At 45.9% G+C, this 26,594-nt stretch overlaps 1 protein-coding gene across 1 annotated transcript in view; it reads right to left on the reverse strand.

Annotated features, from left to right (window-relative positions):
- Positions 1–26,594, reverse strand: part of LOC120063974 (E3 ubiquitin-protein ligase SH3RF3-like) — a 61,112-nt gene that overhangs the window by 11,887 nt on the left and 22,631 nt on the right. Inside the window, exons 2-3 of the mRNA XM_039014283.1 lie at positions 4,797–5,084; positions 143–238 (exon numbers count right to left, since the gene is read on the reverse strand). Of these exons, the coding sequence (XP_038870211.1) occupies positions 143–238; positions 4,797–5,084 (384 nt within the window). The remainder of the gene's footprint in view (positions 1–142; positions 239–4,796; positions 5,085–26,594) is intronic.

Raw genomic sequence — 26,594 nt, forward strand, 5'->3', positions numbered from 1 at the left:
CTACTAACCCTAACCTCCCCCCTTCACAACACACATACGCACGCACACATAGCCTCCCCTGTCGAGTCAAAGTGATGGAAGACTCTTAATTATTGATGTATCCCTATCTAATAAGACCCCCCGTGTGTGTGTTTGTTGTTACCTCTACATAGAGGATGGGGAAGATCCCGATCTTATCTCCCAGCATGCCCTCTGCCCAGTTGTCATCCACTCGTCTGATCACCGTCAGAACCTCATCCTATTGGACAGACAGTATGGTTTATAAGGACACAACAGGAATTAAGCTTATATTCATATCTCTCTCTCTCTCTCTACTCTCTCTCTCTCTCTCTCTCTCTCTCTCTCTCTCTCTCTCTCTCTCTCTCTCTCTCTCTCTCTCTCTCTCTCTCTCTCTCTCTCTCTCTCTCTCTCTCTCTCTCTCTCTCTCTCTCTCTCTCTCTCTCGGGTGGTCTAGAGTTTTGTTGCCTCTTTTTGGTGGTGACATGCTGGTAAAAAATGGGGTAAAACTGATTTCCCTGCATTAAAATCACCATGTGTGAGTCTCTCTTTCTCTCACTTATTCTCCTTCTCTCCCACACTATCTCCCCTCTCCCTCTCTAACTCACCCTGTCCCCCTCGTTTTTTCTGCCTCTGCCCCTGACCTAATGATACCACTGTCTCTACTCATTTCTCATCATCACAGAGGGAAAGAAGGAGAGGGAGGGAGAGAAACAGTAAGAGAGGGATAAGGTTTCTCTCTCTTTCCTAGAGATATATTATCTGACCCACTGGCCCTGTTACATGCAGGCTTACATGCTGCTCTCCTTCACTCATTCACGCCCTCTCTGTCTCCCTCTCCGTCTCCCTCTCCGTCTCCCTCTCCGTCTCCCTCTCCGTCTCCCTCTCCGTCTCCGTCTCCGTCTCCGTCTCCCTCTCCGTCTCCCTCTCCGTCTCCCTCTCCGTCTCCCTCTCCGTCTCCCTCTCCGTCTCCCTCTCTGTCTCCCTCTCATTCTCTCTTCGAATTTAAACCTATCCTTCCATTTAGTAATTTAGCTAGGGAACTGCAGCTGTGATTCTGTGTGTGCGAAAAGGAAGTGCATGTCTGTGTCTCTCTGTTCTGACTTGGCCCTCTTTCCCTAGCCCCATCCTGAGAGAGTGTATGAGGCCAGGTGCTGCTGAGGAACACACACACAGAGAATGAGAGAGAACGAGATATGTTCCATTCGCCAGTGTCCTCACCTAGAGTGTGTAACAGCATGAACAAATGATGAGCTTTGAAGAGGAGAGGAGCAGAGGGAATACAAATCACTGTTTATCACAAACACTGTGCTGGAGAAGGGGGGGTTACTCTCTCGCTCTCCCACATTGGAGGAGAAAAACTATATTCAGATAGAGAGGTAGAAAGATAGACAGAGGAGAAGGTAGACTGCTTAGATAAACACAAAACATCCAGTGGGGTATCATAGAGTACGATTACATGCACACAATATTACCATTACTGTGAATAGTCAGATGAATATAATAATTCAATTTAAATATTTACAAGAAGAACGATTTCCCGAATAATCCTGTTTATATGGACACATCTGAAATCTCATAAAAATTAACGTTCTACCACAGCGACCATGTTATTTTTGGGAAGTCTATTTGATTCTGAGATCGGACCTATAACGTTTGTATGTGAAAACGATTTCTAAGATACATACATTCAGTTTTCCGAACTCACTTCACTAGTGCACAAGAGGGAGGCTTGTACTGCTGGTGCTGACACATGCACAGATCAACTACACTGATGGAACTCTGATGAAGCTGTTTACATGTACTAATATTTTACACCGTTTACATCGGTGTATTGATACACTACATGACCAAAAGTATATGGACACCTGCTCGTCAAACATCTCATTCCAGATTCATGGGCATTAATATGGAGTTGGTCTCCCCTTTGCTGCTATAACAGCCTCCACTCCACTCTTTTGGGAAGTCTTTCCACTAGATGCTGGAACATTGCTGCAGGGACTTGCTTCCATTCAGCCACAATAGCATTAGAGAGGTCGGTCACTGATGTTGGGCGATTAGGCCTGGCTCACAGTCGGTGTTCCAATTCATCCCAAAGGTGTTCAATGAGGCTCTGTGCAGGCCAGTCAAGTTCTTCCACACCGATATTCGGCAATCCATTGCTGTATGGACCTCGCTTTGTGCACAGGGGCGTTGTCATGCTGAAACAGGAAAGGGGCCTTCCCTAAACGGTTGCCACAAAGTTTGAAGCACAGAATCGTCTAGAATGTCATTGTATGCTGCCTAGCCCGAACCATGAAAAACAGCCCTTCCTCCTCCACCAAACGTTACAGTTGGCACTATGCATTGGGTAAGGTAGCGTTCTCTCCTGGCATCCGCCAAACCCAGATTCGTCTGTCGGACTGCCAGATGGTGAAGCTAAGGACCCTGGGACTAAACACCTCCCTTTGCAACTGGATCCTAGACTTCCTGATGGGCCGCCCCCAGGTGGTAAGGGTAGGTAACAACACATCTGCAACACTGATCCTCAACACAGGGGCACCTCAGGGGTGCGTGATCAGTCCCCTCCTATACTCCCTGTTCACTCATGACTGCACGGCCAGGCACGACTCCAACACCATCATTAAGTTTGCCGATGACACAACAGTGGTAGGCCTGATCACCAACAACGACGAGACAGCCAATAGGGAGGAGGTCAGAGACCTGGCCGTGTGGTGCCAGGACAACAACCTCTCCCTCAACGTGATCAAGAGAAAGGAGATGATTGTGGACTACAGGAAAAGGAGGACTGAGCACGCCTCCCTTCTCATCGACGGGGCTGTAGTGGAGCAGGTTGAGAGCTTCTAGTTCCTTGGTGTCCACATTACCAACAAACGAACATGGTCCAAGCACACCAAGACAGTCGTGAAGAGGGCATGACAAAACCTATTCTACCTCAGGTGACTGAAAAGATTTGGCATGGGTCCTCAGATCCTCAAAAGGTTCTACAGCTGCACCATCGAGAGCATCTTGACTGGTTGCATCACTGCCTGGTATGGCAGCTTTTCGGCATCCGACCGCAAGCACTTCAGAGGGTAGTGCGTACGACCCAGTACATCACTGGGGCCAAGCTCCCTGTCATCCAGGACCTCTATACCAGGTGGTGTCAGAGGAAGGCCTTAAAAATTGTCAAAGACTCCAGCCACCCTAGTCATAGACTGTTCTCTCTGCTACCGCACGGCAAGCGGTACCAGAGCGCCAAGTCTAGGTCCAAGAGGCTTCTAAACAGCTTCTACCCCCAAGCCATAAGACTCCTGAACATCTTATTAAATGGCTACCTAGACTATTGGCATTGCCCCCCCTCTTTTACGCCGCTGCTACTCTCTGTTATTATCTATGCATAGTCACTTTAATAACCCTATCTACATGTTCATCTTTCCTCAATTACCTCGGCTAACCGTTGCCCCCGCACATTGAATCTGTACTGGTACCCCCTGTTGGTACCCCCTGTATATAGTCTCGCTATTGTTATTTTACTGCTGCTCTTAAACTACTTGTTACTTTTATTTCTTATTCTTATTTGTATTTTTTAAACTGCATTATTGGTTAGGGGCTCGTAAGTAAGCATTTCACTGTAAGGTCTACTGCACCTGTTGTATTCGACGCATGTGACTAATACAATTTGATTTGAAGAGTAAATCATCACTCCAGAGAACATGTTTCCACTGCTCAAGAGTTCAATGGCGACGAGCTTTACACCACTCCAGCCGACACTTGGCATTGCGCATGGTGATCTTAGGCTTGTGTGCGGCTGCTCAGTCATGAAAACCTATTTCATTAAGCTGCCGACAAACAGTTGATGTGCTGACGTTGCTTCCAGAGGCAGTTTGGAACTCGGTAGTGAGAGTTGCAACCGAGAACAGACGATTTTTCCGAACTACGTGCTTCAGCACTCGGCGGTTCCGTTCTGTTAGCTTGTGTGGCCTACCACTTCTCGGCTGAGCCGTTGTTGCTCCTAGACTTTTACACTTCACAATAACAGCACTTACAGTTGACCGGGGGTGCTCTAGCAGGGCAGAAATTTGACAAATTGATTTGTTGGAAAGGTGGCATCCTATGATGGTGCCACGTTGAATGTCACTGAGCTCTTCAGTAAGGCCATTCTACTGCCAATGTTTGTCTATGGAGATTGCATGGTTGTGTGCTCGATTTTGTACACCTGTTAGTGTAACTGATGTGAAATGACTAGCTAGTTAGCGGGGTGCGCGCTAATAGCGTTTCAATCGGTGACGTCACTCGCTCTGAGACCTTGAAGTAGTTGTTCCCCTTGCCCTGCAAGAGCCAGGGCTTTTGTGGAGCGATGGGTAACGATGCTTCTTGGAAGGCAGTTGTTGATGTGTGCAGAGGGTCCCTGGTTCAAGCCCAGGTAGGGGCGAGGAGAGGGATGGAAGCTTTACTGTTACATCAGCAATGGGTCTGGCTGAAATAGCTGAATCCATTAATTTGAAGGGGTGTCCATATACTTTTGTATATATATTTATATTCCGGACTCGGACAATACTCATTCTGATATGTCTTCATTTTTGTGTGTATTGTTTTGTTTTGTTAGGTGTTACTGCACTGTTGGAGCTAGAAACATTAGCATTTGGATGCACCTGCAATAATATCTGCAAAATATGTGTACGCGACCAATAAAATTCCATTTAATTCGATCAGTGTCCATGTAAACGTATTCATAGATACACACACATTGGATTACAGTGAGTCAGCGTGTGTTTGTGTGTGTAGGTTTGTGTGTGCGTGCATGTGTGTGTGTGTACCTTCAAGAAGGCCAGACAGTCTTTGTCCTGATCTTTGTCTTTGACCTCAAAGTCGTACAATGCCTTTCCTGTGGGCGGAGTTTGGCTCAGCGGCCGTAACAACGCGATGTAACTAGCTGGCAGGAAACCATGACAACTGTTCAGCTCCCCATGGTACCAGTTGTCGTCAACTTTACGTCGCAGGATGATTATGTCCCCTTTTGCAAACGGCAGGTCTCCAGGTTCCTTCCCCTCGTAGGAATAGAGAGCCTTCCCACAGGGCAGGGTTAGGGTTAGATTAGGTAAACTCTGGAGGAGAGAGAGGAGATAAGTTAGACCTTCCCACAGGGCAGGGTTAGGGTTAGATTAGGTAAACTCTGGAGGAGAGAAAGGAGAAACGTTAGACCTTCCCACAGGGCAGGGTTAGGGTTAGATTAGGTAAACTCTGGAGGAGAGAGAGGAGATAAGTTAGACCTTCCCACAGGGCAGGGTTAGGGTTAGATTAGGTAAACTCTGGAGGAGAGAAAGGAGAAACGTTAGACCTTCCCACAGGGCAGGGTTAGGGTTAGATTAGGTAAACTCTGGAGGAGAGAAAGGAGAAACGTTAGACCGTCCCACAGGGCAGGGTGGGTAAACTCTGGAGGAGAGAGAAGAGACACGTTAGACCGTCCCACAGGGCAGGGTGGGTAAACTCTGGAGGAGAGGGAGGAGACACGTTAGACCGTCCCACAGGGCAGGGTGGGTAAACTCTGGAGGAGAGAGAGGAGACACGTTAGACCGTCCCACAGGGCAGGGTGGGTAAACTCTGGAGGAGAGAGAAGAGACACGTTAGACCGTCCCACAGGGCAGGGCGGGTAAACTCTGGAGGAGAGAGAGGAGACACGTTAGACCGTCCCACAGGGCAGGGTGGGTAAACTCTGGAGGAGAGAGAAGAGACACGTTAGACCTTCCCACAGGGCAGGGTGGGTAAACTCTGGAGGAGAGAGAAGAGACACGTTAGACCTTCCCACAGGGCAGGGTGGGTAAACTCTGGAGGAGAGAGAAGAGACACGTTAGACCTTCCCACAGGGCAGGGTGGGTAAACTCTGGAGGAGAGAGAAAGGAGAAACGTTAGACCGTCCCACAGGGCAGGGTGGGTAAACTCTGGAGGAGAGAGAAGAGACACGTTAGACCGTCCCACAGGGCAGGGTGGGTAAACTCTGGAGGAGAGGGAGGAGACACGTTAGACCGTCCCACAGGGCAGGGTGGGTAAACTCTGGAGGAGAGAGAGGAGACACGTTAGACCGTCCCACAGGGCAGGGTGGGTAAACTCTGGAGGAGAGAGAAGAGACACGTTAGACCGTCCCACAGGGCAGGGCGGGTAAACTCTGGAGGAGAGAGAGGAGACACGTTAGACCGTCCCACAGGGCAGGGTGGGTAAACTCTGGAGGAGAGAGAAGAGACACGTTAGACCGTCCCACAGGGCAGGGCGGGTAAACTCTGGAGGAGAGAGAGGAGACACGTTAGACCGTCCCACAGGGCAGGGTGGGTAAACTCTGGAGGAGAGAGAAGAGACACGTTAGACCGTCCTACAGGGCAGGGTGGGTAAACTCTGGAGGAGAGAGAAGAGACACGTTAGACCTTCCCACAGGGCAGGGTGGGTAAACTCTGGAGGAGAGAGAAGAGACACGTTAGACCGTCCCACAGGGCAGGGCGGGTAAACTCTGGAGGAGAGAGGAGAGAGAAGACAGACCCTATACCAGAGATAAGAAACTATACTGAACAAAAATATAAACGCAACATGCAACAATTTCAAAGATTTTACTGAGTTACAGTTCATATAAGGAAATCAGTCAATTGAAATGAATTAATTAGGCCCTAATCTATGGATTTCACATGACTGGGAATACAGATATGCATCTGTTGGTCACAGATACCTTAAAAAAGGTGGGGGGCGTGGCTCAGAAAATGGTGTGACCACCATTTGCCTCATTCAGAGCAACACATCTCCTTCACACAGAGTTGATCAGGCTGTTAATTGTGGCCTGTGGGATGTTGTCCCACTCCTCAATGGCGAAGTTGCTGGATATTGGCGGGAACTGGAACACATTGTGGTACACATCGATCTAGAGCATCCCAAACATGCTCAATGGGTGACATATCTGGTGAGTATGCAGGCCATGGAAGAACTGGGACATTTTCAGCTTCCATGAATGTGTACAGATCCTTGGGGCTGTGCATTATCATGCTGAAACATGAGGTGATGGCGTCGAATGAATGGCACAACAATGAGCCTCAGGATCTGGGGCACTCAGTTCACAACGTTGACATCAGCAAACCGCTCGTCCACACAACGCCATACATGTGGTCTGTGGTTGTCAGGCCGGTTGGACGTACTGCCAAATGCAAATTGCACACTCCCTCAAAACTTCAGACATCTGTGGCATTGTATTGTGTGACAAAACTGCACATTTTAGAGTGGCCTTTTATTTTCCACAAGGTGCACCTGTGTAATGATCATACTGTTTAATCAGTTTTTTGATATGCCACACATGTCAGGTGGATGGAGTACCGTGGCAAAGGAAAAATGCTCATTAACAGGGATGTAAACAAATTTGTGCACAAAATTTGAGAGAAATAAGCTTTTTGTGCGTATGGAAAATTTCTGGGATCTTTTATATCAGCTCATGAAACATGAGACCAACACTTTACATGTTGCGTTTATATCTGTGTTCAGTATAGATTCAGCCGCAGGACGAATTTTGTTGGGGTGGATGGTCAGGGGGCCGGAACATAATTACAGAAAGTAGTCACACCTCTTGCTTTTCCACATTTTGTTATGTTGCAGGCTGAATGTCACGTTCCTGACCTGTTTTCCTTTGTCTTGTATTTATTTTAGTTGGTCAGGGCGTGAGTTGGGTGGGTTTGTCTATGGTTGATTTTCTATGTTGGGATTTTTGTGTTCGGCCTGGTATGATTCTCAATCAGAGGCAGCTGTCAATCGTTGTCCCTGATTGAGAATCATACTTAGGCAGCCTGGGTTTCACGTGTGTTTTGTGGGTGTTTGTTTCCGTGTTTGTGTTTTTCACCACACGGTACTGTATCTGTTTTCGGCACTTCGTTTATTTGTTTTGTATTTTCAGTGTTCAGTTTTCCGTTATAATAAATCATTCATCATGAACACTAACCACTCCGCGTATTGGTCCGATCCTTCTCGCCTCTCCTCGTCCGAGGAGGAGGAATATGACGACTACCGTTACAGAAACACCCACCTACAAAGGATCAAGCAGCGGGGAAAAGGGCAGCGACAGCAGCAGCAGAAATCCCAGGACTCCTGGACATGGGAGGAGATTTTGAACGGAGAAGGACCCTGGGCACAGGCTGGGGAGTATCGCCGCCCCAAAGCTGAGCTGGAGGAAGCGAAAGCTGAGCGGCGGCGATATGAGGAGGCAGCACGGCAGCGCGACAGGTACGAGAGGCAACCCCAGAATTTTTTTGGGGGGGGAGCTAGAGAGGAGTGTTGCTAAGCCAGGTAGCAGACCTGAGCGCACTCCTCGTGCTTATTATAAGCAACGCGTTACTGGTCAGGCACCGTGTTATGCGGTTAAGCGCACGGTGTCGCCAGTGCGTGCCCATAGCCCGGTGCGCTATAGGGCAGCCCCCCGAAAGTGTCATGTGAGTGTGGGCATCCAGCCGGGGCGTATTGTGCCTGCTCAGCGCGTCTGGTCTCCGGTACGCAGTTTCGGTCCAGGGTATCCTGCGCCGGCTCTGCGTGCTGTGTCTCCGGGGCGCTGGGAGGGTGCAGTGCGTCCTATGCCTACGCTCCGCTCGTACCGGGCAAATGTGGGAGTGGAGCCTAAGGGAGAGGTGCGCGTAGTAGGCACTAGATCTCCAGTGCTCATCCACAGCCCGGTTCAACCTGTGCCTGCACTCTGGAGGGTACGGGCTGGAGTAGTATTCCAGCCTGGGGGAGTGGTGCAAAGGCTGCGCACCAGAGCTCCAGTGCTCCCCCACAGCCCGGTCCTTCAGGTGCCTCTTCTTAACATCAAGCCTCCTGTAGGTCTCTCCAGCCTGGTGGGTCCTGTGGCAGCCCCACGCACCAGGCTGTCTCTCCGTCTCCTCCCTACAGGTGTGCCCGTCTGCCCAGAGCTGCCTGCACTGCCAGTCTGCCCAGAACTGCCTGCCTGCCCAGCGCTGTCTGAGCTGCCTGCCTGCCCAGCGCTGTCTGAGCTGCCCGTCTGTCCCGAGCCGTCAGAGCTGCCCGTCTGTCCCGAGCCGTCAGAGCTGCCCGTCTGTCCCGAGCCGTCAGAGCTGCCCGTCTGTCCCGAGCCGTCAGAGCTGCCCGTCTGTCCCGAGCCGTCAGAGCTGCCCGTCTGTCCCGAGCCGCTAGAGCCGTCCGCCAGACAGGAGCAGCCAGAGCCGTCCGCCAGACAGCAGCAGCCAGAGCCGTCCGCCAGACAGGAGCAGCCAGAGCCGTCCGCCAGACAGGAGCAGCCAGAGCCGTCCGCAAGACAGGAGCAGCCAGAGCCGTCCGCCAGACAGGAGCAGCCAGAGCCGTCCAGCCAGGATCCGCCAGAGCCGTCCAGCCAGGATCCGCCAGAGCCGTCCAGCCAGGATCCGCCAGAGCCGTCCAGCCAGGACCAGCCAGAGCCGTCCAGCCAGGACCAGCCAGAGCCGTCCAGCCAGGACCAGCCAGAGCCGTCCAGCCAGGATCCGCCAGAGCCGGCCAGCCAGGATCCGCCAGCCAGCCAGGATCCGCCAGAGCCAGCCAGCCAGGATCTGCCCCTCAGTCCGGTGCTGCCCCTCAGTCCGGAGCTGCCCCTCAGTCCGGAGCTGCCCCTTAGTCCGGTGCTGCGTACATGGAGGGTGGTTGTTAGGAGGAGGCCACAGGGGCGAGTAAGGAGGCGAACAAAGACATTGTTAAGGTGGGGTCCACGTCCCGCCCCAGGGCCGCCACCGTGGACAGACGCCCACCCAGACCCTCCCCTAGAATTTATGGTGGTGCGCCCGGAGTTCGCACCTTAAGGGGGGGGTTCTGTCACGTTCCTGACCTGTTTTTCTTTGTCTTGTATTTATTTTAGTTGGTCAGGGCGTGAGTTGGGTGGGTTTGTCTATGGTTGATTTTCTATGTTGGGATTTTTGTGTTCGGCCTGGTATGATTCTCAATCAGAGGCAGCTGTCAATCGTTGTCCCTGATTGAGAATCATACTTAGGCAGCCTGGGTTTCACGTGTGTTTTGTGGGTGTTTGTTTCCGTGTTTGTGTTTTTCACCACACGGTACTGTATCTGTTTTCGGCACTTCGTTTATTTGTTTTGTATTTTCAGTGTTCAGTTTTCCGTTATAATAAATCATTCATCATGAACACTAACCACTCCGCGTATTGGTCCGATCCTTCTCGCCTCTCCTCGTCCGAAGAGGAGGAATATGACGACTACCGTTACACTGAATTTAAAATGTATTAAATTGAGATTTGTTTTCACTGGCCAACACACAATACCCCATAATGTCAAAGTGGAATTATGTTTGTAGAATTTTACAAATATATTAAATTAGGAGTAAAAATGTGCTTAACAAGTCACATATTAAGTTGCATGGAATATGTGTGCAGTAATAGTCTTTAACATGATTTTTAAATGACTACCACATCTCTGTACCCCACGCATACAATTATCTGTAAGGTCCCTCAGTTGAGCAGTGAATTTCAAACACAAATTCACCCACAAAGACCAAAGAAGGTCACCTAAGGGTATATGGGTAAAAAAAAAAATTAAGCAGACATTGAATATCCCTTTGAGCATGATGAAGTAGTCAGTATTAGTCACAATTTGGATGGTGAATCAACACACCCAGTCACTACAAAGATACAGGTGTCCTTCCTAACTCAGTTGCCGGAGAGGAAGGGAACCACTCAGGGATTTCACCATGAGGCCAATGTTGACTTTAAAACAGTTACAGAGTTTAATGGGTGTAATTGGAGAAAACTGAAGATGGATCAACAACATTGTAGTTACTCCACATTACTAACCTATACAACAGACTGGAAAGAAGGAAACCTGTACAGAATAAAAAAATCCCAAAACATACATCCTGTCCGCAATAAGGCACTAAAGTAGAACTGCAAAATATGTGGCAAAGAAAGCATCATGTTATGGGCATGCTTGTCAGCGGCGAGGATTAAGAAGTTTTTTAGGATAAAAATAAACGCAATAGAGCTAAGCACAGGCAAAATCCTAGAGGAAAACCTGGTTTCGTCTGCTTTCCACCAGACACTGGGAGACAAATTCAGCTTTCAGCAGGACAATAACCTAAATCACAAGGCCAAATCTCGACTGGAGTTGCTTACCAAGATGACATTGAACGTTCCTGAGTGGCCTAGTTACAGTTTTGACTTAAATCAGCTTGGAAATCTATGGCAAAACTTGAAAATGGCTGTCTAGCAATGATCAACAACCAACTTGACAGAGCTTGAAGAATTAAAAAAAGAGTGTGAAAATATTGTACAATCCAGGTGTGCAAAGCTCTTAGAGACTTACCCAGAAAGACTCACAGCTGTAATCACTACCAAAGGTGATTCAAACATGTATTGACTCAAGGGTGTGAATACTTCTGTATTTCATTCTGAATACATTTCCCAACATTAATAAAAACATGTTTTCACTTTGTCATTATGGGGTATTGTATGTATATTCATATTTAATCAATTTTGAATTCAGGCTGTAACACAACAAAATGTGGAATAAGTCAAGGGATCTGAATAATTTGTGAAAGCACTGTATAATAAGTTGTACACTGCAAATTGACCACAACTAAGCCCAAAAAGAGATCGTATTTGAAAATAACAATAATTTTTTTATACCATGATTACATTGAGACATGATCACATACTGTATGTCTCTTTTTAATTCGTGGGAATAGTTGGGAATAGATGTCCTAAATTAAACTCATTTTTACCTGAATTCCTGGTGGTTTTACATTCTTAGAAATGAATGCTGTCTCGTGATTAATGGATTTGTCCATTCACATACAGTCATTGGCCTAGCTCAACAAGACAATGAAAGTTTTCCAAATCTGCCTGTCCACACTGGGAAGAACCAATAGTGTCAGCCTCTTGGCAGATTTGGGTTCTGCTGTTGTTGATGTCTGTAAGCAGGATGTCTCCCTGCTGCTTGTCTCCAGTGGTCATGTGATGTCAACCTGATGAAAGGACTGCCAGAGTGTATGTCCAATCCTGCCCTGAGACAGATAGACAGATACAGCCCGAGGCTCTACCTGATCTGACAGCAGCCTGAAGCTCTAACTGATCTGACAGCAGCCTGAAGCTCTAACTGATCTGACAGCAGCCTGAAACTCTAACTGATCTAACAGCAGCCTGAAGCTCTAACTGATCTAACAGCAGCCTGAAGCTCTAACTGATCTAACAGCAGCCTGAAACTCTAACTGATCTGACAGCAGCCTGAAACTCTAACTGATCTAACAGCAGCCTGAAGCTCTAACTGATCTGACAGCAGCCTGAAGCTTTAACTGATCTGACAGCAGCCTGAAACTCTAACTGATCTGACAGCAGCCTGAAGCTCTAACTGATCTGACAGCAGCCTGAAGCACTAACTGATCTAACAGCAGCCTGAAGCTCTAACTAATCTGACAGCAGCCTGAAGCTCTAACTGATCTAACAGCAGCCTGAAGCTCTAACTGATCTGACAGCAGCCTGAAGCTCTAACTGATCTGACAGCAGCCTGAAACTCTAACTGATCTGACAGGAGCCTGAAGCTCTAACTGATCTGACAGCAGCCTGAAGCTCTAACTGATCTAACAGCAGCCTGAAACTCTAACTGATCTGACAGCAGCCTGAAACTCTAACTGATCTGACAGCAGCCTGAAGTTCTAACTGATCTGACAGCAGCCTGAAACTCTAACTGATCTGACAGCAGCCTGAAGCTCTAACTGATCTGACAACAGCCTGAAGCTGTAGGCACAGAAAACAGCACAAGAACACATCTAAAGTCGGAGCTGACGCAAGGCCAGTGTGTGTGTGTGTGTGTGTGTGTGTGTGTGTGTGCTCCCTCTCTTTCCACATCCTACCACTGGCATGAACACCATGCAGAATGACAGATGAGAAGAGAGGGAGAGAGAGAGAGGGGGAGGGATAAAGAGAGATGGAATGACAGATGAGAAGAGAGGGAGAGAGAGAGGGAGGGATAAAGAGAGATGGAACGACAAATGAGAAGAGAGGGAGAGAGAGCGATGGAATGACAGATGAGAAGAGGGAGAGAGAGAGAGAGAGAGGGAATGACAGATGAGAAGAGAGGGAGAGAGAGAGGGGGAATGACAGATGAGAAGAGAGGGAGAGAGAGAGAGAGGGAATGACAGATGAGAAGAGAGGGAGAGGGAGAGATGGAATGACAGATGAGAAGAGAGGGAGAGAGAGAGAGGGAATGACAGATGAGAAGAGAGGGATAAAGAGAGATGGAATGACAGATGAGAAGAGAGGGATAAAGAGAGATGGAATGACAGATGAGAAGAGAGGGAGAGAGAGAGATGGAATGACAGATGAGAAGAGAGGGAGAGAGAGAGAGGGAATGACAGATGAGAAGAGAGGGAGAGAGAGAGAGAGAGAGGGAATGACAGATGAGAAGAGAGGGAGAGAGAGAGGGGGAGGGATAAAGAGAGATGGAATGACAGATGAGAAGAGAGGGAGAGGGAGAGAGAGAGGGGGAGGGATAAAGAGAGATGGAATGACAGATGAGAAGAGAGGGAGAGAGAGGGGGAGATAAAGAGAGATGGAATGACAGATGAGAAGAGAGGGAGAGAGAGAGAGGGAATGACAGATGAGAAGAGAGGGATAAAGAGAGATGGAATGACAGATGAGAAGAGAGGGATAAAGAGAGATGGAATGACAGATGAGAAGAGAGGGAGAGAGAGAGATGGAATGACAGATGAGAAGAGAGGGAGAGAGAGAGAGGGAATGACAGATGAGAAGAGAGGGAGAGAGAGAGAGAGAGAGGGAATGACAGATGAGAAGAGAGGGAGAGAGAGAGGGGGAGGGATAAAGAGAGATGGAATGACAGATGAGAAGAGAGGGAGAGGGAGAGAGAGAGGGGGAGGGATAAAGAGAGATGGAATGACAGATGAGAAGAGAGGGAGAGAGAGGGGGAGATAAAGAGAGATGGAATGACAGATGAGAAGAGAGGGAGAGAGAGAGAGGGAGGGATAAAGAGAGATGGAACGACAGATGAGAAGAGAGGGAGAGAGAGATGGAATGACAGATGAGAAGAGGGAGAGAGAGAGAGAGAGAGGGAATGACAGATGATAAGAGAGGGAGAGGGAGAGATGGAATGACAGATGAGAAGAGAGGGAGAGAGAGAGACGGAATGACAGATGAGAAGAGAGGGATAAAGAGAGATGGAATGACAGATGAGAAGAGAGGGATAAAGAGAGATGGAATGACAGATGAGAAGAGAGGGATAAAGAGAGATGGAATGACAGATGAGAAGAGAGGGAGAGAGAGAGATGGAATGACAGATGAGAAGAGAGGGAGAGAGAGAGAGAGGGAATGACAGAGGAGAAGAGAGAGAGAGAGAGAGATGGAATGACAGATGAGAAGAGAGGGATATAGAGAGATGGAATGACAGATGAGAAGAGAGGGAGAGAGAGAGAGGGAATGACAGATGAGAAGAGAGGGAGAGAGAGAGAGGGAATGACAGATGAGAAGAGAGGGAGAGAGAGAGGGGGAGGGATAAAGAGAGATGGAATGACAGATGAGAAGAGAGGGAGAGAGAGAGGGGGAGGGATAAAGAGAGATGGAATGACAGATGAGAAGAGAGGGAGAGAGAGATGGAATGACAGATGAGAAGAGGGGGAGGGTAGTACTCTTGCATTCCGTGGCTCATTACGCACACACATCATGAAGCTTTAATGTACAACACATTCCCCTGCATTATATCATTACATTAGCTCCGGGGTTACACTATCTGTTGATAAGGTTATGGTTAGGTTTCAGAATAAGGGTTAGGGCTACGGTTAGGCTAAGGGTTAAGTTTAGGGTTAGGATAAGGGTTAAGGTTAGGGTTAGTAGATAGTTAGTTGATATGCTACTGATAGTCTGTATATAGTACCTAAAATTGTACCACAAAGTCCTTCAAACTAGCTTTGGTTGTAGAATGTTGACAACAAAATGTGTAACACTAACATGCACACACTTCTGTGTCTGTGTCTGTGTGTGTGTGTGTGTGTGTGTGTGTGTGTGTGTGTGTGTGTGTGTGTGTGTGTGTGTGTGTGTGTGTGTGTGTGTGTGTGTGTGTGTGTGTGTGTGTGTGTGTGTAATGGTATAGTACAACCAGAGTGCAGTCTATTAATCTTCATTAACTCCTTATTGAGTACCTGCAGTCAGCTACACAACTAAAGTACTGCTACTGAACCAGTCAGTCAGCTACACAAATAAAGTACTGCTACTGAACCAGTCAGTCAGCTACACAGCTAAAGTACTGCTACTGAACCAGTCAGTCAGCTACACAAATAAAGTACTGCTACTGAACCAGTCAGTCAGCTACACAGCTAAAGTACTGCTACTGGACCGGTCAGTCAGCTACACAAATAAAGTACTGCTACTGGACCAGTCAGTCAGCTACACAGCTAAAGTACTGCTACTGAACCAGTCAGTCAGCTACACAGCTAAAGTACTGCTACTGAACCAGTCAGCCAGCTACACAGCTAAAGTACTGCTACTGAACCAGTCAGTCAGCTACACAGATAAAGTACTGCTACTGAACCAGTCAGTCAGCTACACAGCTAAAGTACTGCTACTGAACCAGTCAGTCAGCTACACAGCTAAAGTACTGCTACTGAACCAGTCAGTCAGCTACACAGCTAAAGTACTGCTACTGGACCAGTCAGTCAGTTACACAGATAAAGTACTGCTACTGAACCAGTCAGTCAGCTACACAGCTAAAGTACTGCTACTGCACCAGTCAGTCAGCTACATAGCTAAAGTACTACTACTGAACCAGTCAGTCAGCTACACAGCTAAAGTATTACTACTGAACCAGTCAGTCAGCTACACAGCTCTTACTGCTAATGAACCAAACAATTATAAGACGTTTCTAAGAAATGGACTAGTTCTAGACTGACCCCAGCCCCCACCCCCGAACACACACACACACACACACACACACACACACACACACACACACACACACACACACACACACACACACACACACACACACACACACACACACACACACACACACACATCCTCTTCTGTCCTCCTGGGCTTTCAGGAGAAACCCATTACTGATCCCCACTGGGCACACACACCTCTAATTACTGCACCACAGGCGAGAGAGAGCTGCCTGGTGTGTGTGTATGTTTGTGTGTGTCAGGGCAGCCTCGTCTCCCTGTGCAGCATTGAGATCCCATCTGCTCCTGTGTCTGTCTCTTTAAAGCCTGATCTGCTAGCTGTTTTTTCTCCTCTCCTCCTTCTCTTAATTTCTCCCTTTCTTTCTCCTCTTTCTCTCTTCCTCCCGTTCTCTTCTCTCGCCTTTCCTCTGTTCAGGAGTAAACTCTTTCTGTCCTTGGAGGGGCACTGGGCACCTGTTACCTCTCTGCTACAGCTACTGGACAATCAGTGTGTGTGTGTGTGTGTGTGTGTGTGTGTGTGTGTGTGTGTGTGTGTGTGTGTGTGTGTGTGTGTGTGTGTGTGTGTGTGTGTGTGTGTGTGTGTGTGTGTGTGTGTGTGTGTGTGTGTGTGTGTGTGTGTGTGTGTGTGTGTGTGTGTGTGTGTGTGTGTGTTTACCTCCAGTAATAGCATAGTAAATCTGTAATGTTCCTGTTCCAAGACCAGCATTCCATAAAACCTGCTGTTTGTGAAGGAGATCACGTACAGTTGCCCTAATACCGAGCCCGTCCCTAACACACACACACACTTCATTCAGACATAGTTGGTGATTCCTCACAAAACTAGAACAAAAGAAGACCATGATTTTGGGGATTTTCCCGAAATTGATTCCAGAGACGGGTAGGAAAGCTTGTAGACATATATTTGACATTTGTATCTTAAAGCATAATTGAGAAATAATGAATTGAAGTTGGAACATTTGTGACATTTTGTCCATACCGATGCCTCCTTTAAGGGCCAATACAGCTGTTTTTTTCTCAATATCAAATCATGTCTGGGTAAAAATTAGGTACTTTACTGTTATTGTTTTCAATTAAAATGGTAAAAAAAATAAACCAAAATAGCTTCTTAGCAAAGAGCAATTTCTCAAGAAAGAATTTTGTTAGGACTGTCTGGGAGTTTAGGGAAAGGGAAAGAGGGATACCTAGTCAGCTGTACAACTGAATGCATTCAACTGAAATGTGTCTTCTGCATTTAACCCAACCCCTCTGTATCAGCGAGGTGCGGGGGGCTGCCTTGGTCTGAGTGGGGAGTGGAAAACTGAAAACTAGCTGTTATTGGCAGAGATGTTAGGAACTCTCTTTCTTATTGGTCTAATTTACCTCCTGGTGATGTCACCAGGCAGACAAAAACTCAATCCTACAAAAACAGGCCTTCTCAAAAAGCTCTTACACTAAAATGGAATTATCATAATTTTCACAATTTCACAGTATTATTCCAACCTCATAGTGTGGAAATATATATAAAACACTGGGAAATCATGTTTTTGATGGCACTGGGCCTTTAAGACTCCATAATGTTTCATCTGTATATGCTACAAAGCAAAAATGTGTGTCATATGTAGTATCCAATCAAAACCGCATCTTTTGACCAATGGGTAGGCATTTAGGTATTTCATTAGTATCCCATTAGCTGTTACTAAACAAAAGGCACACATAGCATACAGTCGTGGCCAAAAGTTTTGAGAATGACACAAATATTAATTTTCACAAAGTTTGCTGCCTCAGTTTGTATGATGGCAATTTACATATACTCCAGAATGTTATGAAGAGTGATCAGATGAATTCCAATTATTTGCCATGCAAATTAACTGAATCCCCCAAAATTATTTCCACTGCATTTCAGCCCTGCCACAAAAGGACCAGCTGACATCATGTCAGTGATTTTCTTGTTAACACAGGTGTGAGTGTTGACGAGGACAAGGCTGGAGATCACTCTGTCATGCTGATTGAGTTAGAATAAAAGACTGGAAGCTTCAAAAGGAGGGTGGTGCTTGGAATCATTGTTCTTCCTCTGTCAATCATGGTTACCTGCAAGGAAACACATGCAGTCATCATTGCTTTGCATAAAAAGGGTTTCACAGGCAAGGATATTGCTGCCAGTAAGATTGCACCTAAATCAACCATTTATCGGATCATCAAGAACTTCAAGGAGAGCGGTTCAATTGTTGTGAAGAAGGCTTCAGAGCACCCAAGAAAGTGCAGCAAGCGCCAGGACCGTCTCCTAAAGTTGATTCAGCTGCGGGATTGGGGCACCACCAGTACAGAGCTTGCTCAGGAATGGCAGCAGGCAGGTGTGAGTGCATCTGCATGCACAGTGAGGCGAAGACTTTTGGAGGATGGCCTGGTGTCAAGAAGGGCAGCAAAGAAGCCACTTCTCTCCAGGAAAAACATCAGGGACAGACTGATATTCTGCAAAAGGTACAGGGATTGGACTGCTGAGGACTAGGGTAAAGTCATTTTCTCTGATGAATCCACTTTCCGATTGTTTGGGGCATCCAGAAAAAAGCTTGTCCGGAGAAGACAAGATGAGCGCGACCATCAGTCCTGTGTCATGCCAACAGTAAAGCATCCTGAGACCATTCATGTGTGGGGTTGCTTCTCAGCCAAGGGAGTGGGCTCACTCACAATTTTGCCTAAGAACACAGCCATGAATAAAGAATGGTACCAACACATCCTCCGAGAGCAACTTCTCCCAACCATCCAGGAACAGTTTGGTGACGAACAATGCCTTTTCCAGCATGATGGAGCACCTTGCCATAAGGCAAAAGTGATAACTAAGTGGCTCGGGGAACAAAACATTGATATTTTGGGTCCATGGCCAGGAAACTCCCCAGACCTTAATCCCATTGAAAACTTGTGGTTAATCCTCAAGAGGCGGGTGGACAAACAAAAACCCACAAATTCTGACAAACTCCAAGCATTGATTATGCAAGAATGGGCTGACATCAGTTAGGATGTGGCCCAGAAGTTAATTGACAGCATGCCAGGGCGGATTGCAGAGGTCTTGAAAAAAAAGGTCAACACTGAAAATATTAACTCTTTGCATCAACTTCATGTATTTGTCAATAAAAGCCTTTGACACTTATGAAATGCTTGTAATTATACTTCAGTGTTCCATAGTAACATCTGACAGAAATATCTAAAGACAGTGAAGCAGCAAACTTTGTGGAAATTAATATTTGTGTCATTCTCAAATCTTTTGGACACGACTGTATATATGTATATACAAAAGTATGAGGACACCCCTTCAAATTAGTGGATTCGGCTATTTCAGCCACACAGCCATGCAATCTCCATAGACAAACATTGGCAATAGAATAGCCTTACTGAAGAGCTCAGTGACTTTCAACGTGGCACCATCATAGGATGCCACCTTTCCAACTAGTCCATTCATCAAATTTATTCCCTGCTAGATCACCCCCGGTCAACTGTAAGTGCTGTTATTGTGAAGTGGAAACCACTAGGAGCGACAACGGCTCAGCCGTGAAGTGGTAGGCCACACAAGCTCACAGAACGGGACCGCCGAGTGCTGAAGCACGTAGTTCGGAAAAATCGTCTGTCCTCGGTTGCAACACTCACTACCGAGTTCCAAACTGCCTCTGGAAGCAACGTCAGTACAAGAACTGCTTGTCGGGAGCTTAATGAAATTTGTTTCCATGGCCAAGCAGCATCACACAAGCCTAAGATCACCATGCGCAATGCCAAGCATCGGCTGGAGTGGTGTAAAGCTCGCCATCATTGGACTCGCGTTCCTGGAGTGATCAAATCACGCCTCGCCATCTGGCAGTCTGACGGACGAATCTGGGTTTGGCGGATGCCAGGAGAACGCTTCCTGCCCCAATGCATAGTGCCAACTGTAAAGTTTGGTTGAGGAGGAATAATGGTCTGGGGCTGTTTTTCATAGCAATAGCAGCAAAGGGGGGACCAACTCCATATCAATGCCCATGATTTTGGAATGAGACGTTCGACGAGCAGGTGTCCACATACTTTTGGTCATGTAGTGTATCAATACATAAACACAAACTATCCAGGTCAAATAGGGGAGAGGCTTTGTGCCGTGAGGTGTTGCTTTATCTGTTTTTTGAAACCAGGTTTGCTGTTTATTTGAGCAACATGAGATGGAAGGGAGTTCCATGCAATAATGGCTCTCTATAATACTGTATGCTTTCTTGAATTTGTTCTGGATTTGGGGACTGTGAAAAGACCCCTGGTGGCATGTCTGGTGGGGTAAGTGTGTATGTCAGAGCTGTGTGTAAGTTGACTATGCAAACAATTTGGAAATGTTAAACACATTAATGTTTCTTATAAAAAGAAGCAGTCAGTCTCCTCAACTTAGCCAAGTGATACTGGCATGCATAGTATTTATATTATCCCTCTGATTACAATGAATAGCTCTGTTCTGGAGCTTAACTAGGTCTTTGTTTGCAGCACTTGACCATACGACTGGATAATGATCAAGAAAAGTGTGGAGAAGCAGAGCTTTATTATGGACAGACCTCTCCCCATCTTTACAACCATTGAATCTATATGCTTTGACCATGACAGTTTACAATCTAAGGTAACAAACACCAAGTCACTTAGTCTCCTCAACTTGGTCAACAGCCACACCATTCATTACCTGATTCAGCTGAGGTCTAAAGCTTAGAGAATGATTTGTACCAAATACAATACTTTTAGTTTTGGAGATGTTCAAGACCAGTTTATTACTGGCCACCCATTCCTAAACTGACTGCAACTCCTTGTTATGGGAGGAGATTATATTGGCTGGGTTGATTGGCAGATCTTCTCAGTTAAATTACCCAGAGCAGCTAATATACATCATGTCTGTTCATCACACTACTGTCTCACTGAGGAGGGAGTTCTGCTTTTATTTAGGAAGAGTGTGAATTTATAGTCGTCTCTCACCTCCCTCCCTCCCCCCCCCCTTTCTCTACTCCTAACATATGTTAACACATCTACCAGATCTGATCAGAATAGGAGGAACAGGAAACATGCAGAGTCTCATTCTAAACCAGAGCCTCTGTGGTATTGATTCCTCAGGAGAAGATTTTGTCTAGTGATGTTATTGTAGCAGCAATGTCACCCTTGACCAACCACTTCCATGTTACATTAACATTATTATAGTGATGTTAAAGTGATATGATGAATCTCAGTCCCCTCTCCTCTGGTTGTTAGGACAGTGGGATTCTGACTGTCACCAGAGCTGGTTGTCATGGTTTCACCTGGCTGGGTTGGTGACTATGGCTCTGCATATATGTACATGTACATTAACACATGCACTGTACCCTGCCTATGCCTGTATTTGCACGTCAATAGTATTCCCTGAGCTGAGGATGTGTGTGTAAGTGTGTGTTCACTTTGTCAGAGGTGACCTCATGGCACTCTGCACTTTCATGAAGTGCAGAGTGATATGTGTGTGCTTCAGTTAGTGATGGATATTGTAAAGTGGTGTTGTGCTTCCCCTCTCCTTCCCGTCTGGCAGAATGTCTGTCCATGTTGCCAAAGCAGCCAGTGTCTATAGTGGGAGACTAGGGGTGCAGGTGTGTGTCTGCAGGTGGGGGGGGGGATAATGAATAATAGATGGAAAGTGGATCAATAACACAGTGAATCACTGGGAGCGATTAACAATTTAAGCTTGGCCAACATGGCAATTTGAATTTATAGGATTTATATAATGTTCAATAAATATAGTACCTAACACCAAACTGTTTTCTAACAATGAGTTAGAATCCAATGGTCAAAAGCCCCCCATGGACCCCCACACCCCATCCCACACCAAATATGAGTATATTGTACCAGTTCTCTATGTTGGACAAGTAGTATGGATCTGCGGCTCAGAGTACTGTTTGTTCATCCTATGTAATGTATTCTCAGTGAATTTGGTGATGTATTCTTTTTTTTCTCTTCAGAAAATTGGTGTGGGGGTCCATGGATGGCTTTTGACCACTTCTTTGTATTCCTCATGTCTTACTCATTGTTATGGAAAAGTTTTATCCAAATCGGATGTTAGGTACTATAATTATTGGATATTATATGAATCCTATAAATTATATCAAATATAAATTAGCTTAATTTCTCAGTGATCAAATCATATTTCAACAAAATAATGCTTCCGGATTGCTTATCTTTCAGAACAATCTGAGATGTGGGGGTCATGGTAGCTGAAATGACATGGAACAACCCTGCGTGTGCATAGAGAGTCAACATAACAGCGTACAGTATCCCACCACAGTCCACAGCTCAGCAGGGTGTGCGTGTGTGTGGGTGAAGCATGTGATGCGTATTAAACTGTGGGATAGAGAGATAGATCGGCGGAAGGAAGAGGAGGGAAATGAGTGAAAGGGAAAACTTGATTAAAGTTTCTCTCTATCCTCTCTCCCCCTCCCCATTAGGGAACTCTGGCAGAGCCGTATGCAGCCCAGTGGCTCTCCTGCTCAGGGAAAACATGCCACTGAGACACAGGCTGAGATAGCTGCAGAGCCATTATTCACTCGTATAGAGAACAACGATCTAACACACACACACACACACGCACCGTCACAGAGTGTGTGTGAGGGAGAGACTAATCGCCTCTCTAATAGAAACCTCATTAGCACAGCTCTGTCCCTCTGAGCCATTTCTGAACCCCTGTGCTGCCCCAGAGTCAGCAGTCAGCCATAGAGCAAGACAGAGAGTGTGTTAGAGTGGACAGGCAGGGAGGACGTAACAGACTGCAGGGTTCTGGGTTCATATCAACTCTATTAAACCTGTTCTTCTCTGAAAATCACTCAGTTAATGACTGTCTGAAGGAGAGAGAAAAGGGACTAATTTCTGAAAGCCTTGTATTCCCACTCCCAGACTGCAAACCAACCGCTATACAGTACCAGTCAAAAGTTTGGACACACCTGGGGTGGCTACTTTGAAGAATCTTAAATCAAAAATATATTTGGATTTGTTTAACACTTTTTTGGTTACTACATGATTCCATATGTGTTATTTCAAAGTTTTGATGTCTTCATTATTATTCTACAATGTAAAGAAAAACCCTTGAATGAGTAGGTGTGTCCAAACTTTTGACTGGTACTGTATAACCTGTCTTTCGCCATAGGAAACATGAAAATATATTTTCTGGTTTTATGCACGTCTTTCAAAATGCACAAATGCATACTTTTGTGTTTCTATGTACCTCTTTACTTTGAAATGCTAATTGTGTTGTGTGCTGCCTGTCTGCTGAATGGTGTTGTCGGATGAATGTGGTGTGTATGTGTGCACAGACTGCACAGATGAAGACAGAGAGGAGAGAGAAAGAAAGAGAGAGATAGAATATCACCATGTAATGGGTTAGTGACAGTGTCCTGGAGTGAGTTGGAGACTTGGAGACAGATCTTATGACACATGACAGACTGTGGGTGGCCACAAGACTGCTTAGAGTGCACAAATCAAATCAAATGTTTGAGCAGGACACACACACACACACACACACACAGATCTTCCTGCTGACAGTGAGGGGTGATGATGAGGTCACTGAGGCAGCCGTGCTCCTGTATGTCCTGCTCAGTAGTGTGTGTGTGTGTGTGTGTGTTCTCCCTTACCCTGACCTCAGCTGCTCAGCTCAATCAGCTGGGATACAGTCCAGAGCATAATAGAGAACCGCTTCAGAGCAACACACACACACACACACACCTGTCACTATGCTGTAAGTGAGACCTGCCCTAAACTGAGTAACAGATAAATAAGAGAAGAGCTGTCTGTGCTGTGTTGTGTACGTGTGTGTGTGTTTCAGCAGGGGGTAGCCACCAACGTGACCTCACAGAGCCCAGAAAAGAGCAAGGCAATGATATCAACCACAAATATAAATCTATTAATAATGTATTATTCATCATATACAGTACCAGTCAAAAGTTTGGACACACCTAGTCATTCAAGGGTTTTTATTTATTTTTACTATTTTCTACATTGTAGAATAATAGTGAAGTCATCAAAACTATGAAATAACAGAAATGGAATCATGTAGTAACCAAAAAAGTGTTAAACAAATAAAAAAATATTTTAGATTTGTCACGCCCTGACCTTAAAGATCCTTTTTATGTCTCTATTTTGGTTTGGTCAGGGCGTGAGTTGGGGTGGGCATTCTATGTTTTGTGTTTCTATGATTTTCTATTTCTTTGTTTTGGCCGGGTATGGTTCTCAATCAGGGACAGCTGTCTATCGTTGTCTCTGATTGGGAACCATACTTAGGTAGCTCTTTTTTCCACCTGTGTTTGTGGGAAGTTGACTTTGTTTAGGGCACATAGCCTTTGAGCTTCACGGTTTGTTTTGTATTGTTTATTGTTTTGTCGGCGTCATTTGAGTTAATAAAGAGAAAATGTACGCTCACGACGCTGCACTTTGGTCCGCTCCTTTCAATAGCCGTGACAAGATTTTAGATTCTTCCAAATAGCCACCCTTTGCCTTGATGACAGCTTTTCACACTCTTGGCATTCTCTCAACCAGCTTCACCTGGAATGCTTTTCCAACAGTCTTGAAGGAGTTCCTACATATGCTGAGCACTTGTTGGCTGCTTTTCCTTCACCCTGTGGTCCAACTCATCTCAAACCATCTCAATTGGGTGATTGTGGAGGCCAGGTCATCTGATGCATCACTCTCCTTCTAGGTCAAATAGCCCTTACACAGCCTGGAAGTGTGTTGGGTCATTGTCCTGTTGAAAAACAAATGAATGTCCCAGTAAGTGCAAACCAGATGGGATGGCGTATCGCTGCAGAATGCTCTGGTAGACATGCTGGTTAAGTGTGCCTTGAATTCTAAATAAATCACAGACAGTGTCACCAGCAAAGCACCACCACACCATCACACCTCCTCCTCCGGTGGGAACCACACATGCGGAGATCATCCATTCACCTACTCTGCGTCTCACAAAGACACAGCGGTTGGAACCAAAAATCACAAATTTGGACTCATCAGACTAAAGGACAGATTTCCACCGGTCTAATGTCCATTGCTCATGTTTCTTGGCCCAAGCAAGTCTCTTCTTCTTATTGGTATCCTTTAGTAGTGGTTTCTTTGCAGAAATTCAACCATGAAGGCCTGATTCACACAGTCTCCTCTGAACAGTTGATGTTGAGATGTGTCTGTTATTTGAACTCTATGAAGCATTTATTTGGGCTGCAATCTGAGGTGCAGTTAACTCTAATGAACTTATCCTCTGCAGCAGAAGTAACTCTGGGTCTTCCTTTCCTGTGGCGGTCCTCATGAGAGCCAGTTTCATCATAGCGCTTGATGGTTTTTGCACTTGAAGAAACTTGTCAGAACAAAACTGATTGGCTCAAACGCATTAAGAAGGAAAGAAATTCCACAAATTAACTTTTAACAAGGCACACCTGTTAATTTTGGGGCAGTAGGTAGCCTAGTGGTTAGAGCTCTCGCAAATCCCCGAGCTGACAAGGTAAAACAATCTGCCCCTGAACAAGGCAGTTAACCCACTGTTCCTAGGCCGTCATTGTAAATAAGAATTTGTTCTTAACTGACTTGCCTAGTTAAATAAAGGTTAAATAAAATAAAAATGTAAATGCATTCCAGGTGACTACCTCATGAAACTGGTTAAGAGAATGCCAAGAGTGTGCAAAGCTGTCATCAAGGCAAAGGGTGACTACTCAAAAGAATCTAAAATATATTATATATTTTGAGTTGTTTAACACTTTTTTGGTTACTACATGATTCCATATGTGTTGTCATCGTTTTGATGTCTTCACTATTATTCTACAATGTAGAAAATAGTAAAAATAAAGAAAAACCCTTGAATGAGTAGGTGTGTCCAAACTTTTAACTGGTACTGTATGATGTAAATAATATATTAATATTCAATATTAACAGTATTTGAACTAGACTAGTACATGCAGCATACTTCTGCTAGCGCTGGGATGAATAATATTTCAAACAAAAAATAACAATATTTGATTATTCCACATATGACCACCTCCAATGAAAAGCCTTCAAAGTAAAAGGCTTGGGTGTGTTGAGCTACAGTACAGCTGAGCTGTTTCAGTGAGAGGAAGAGCTAGCAGATCCAACTGTACCACTCTCACACACTCTCTCCTTCTCTCTGCATATCACTGAACTCAGTAAACACACAAACACAATCAGCAGGCATGTAGCATCTTGTCAGTGGACTGTAGCCCATGTCAGAGCTGGGCTTTTCTAATGCTATTTACCTTGTCTTTAGTTTGGTTAGAGAGAGAGGACACAGAACTGTGTAAACAATCATTCAAAGCACTTAGCTGTGAATTCCCCAAGAGTTGTGTTCGGGAGACACACGTGTGTGAGTCGGTATGTGTGTATGTGTGTGCTAGCCGGCATGTGTGTGTGTGCATACTTGCTGAAACAAGTACATCTGATTACATCTGCCCGAGACACACACACACACTTTTCAGGCTTTTTAAAACCAGTCCACAATTAATAAATTCTCCCAAAATATCAGAGTTGATGTTGAGAGATGGATTAACACAATGTCCCTGGAAGAGTGTGTGTTGAGTCATATACACATGGAGAGGATTATATGTGTGTGTTTGTGAGAGACAGAGGGAGAGGGACTGGAAATAGAAATAGCTTTCAATGTATCTATTATACAATGTAAACTTGTCCTTGTGCTGACACAGTACCCAAACCCCTACACACCATAACTAATGGGA

The sequence above is a fragment of the Salvelinus namaycush genome, chromosome 19 (assembly GCF_016432855.1).
Source record: "Salvelinus namaycush isolate Seneca chromosome 19, SaNama_1.0, whole genome shotgun sequence".
Taxonomy (NCBI): Eukaryota; Metazoa; Chordata; class Actinopteri; order Salmoniformes; family Salmonidae; genus Salvelinus; species Salvelinus namaycush.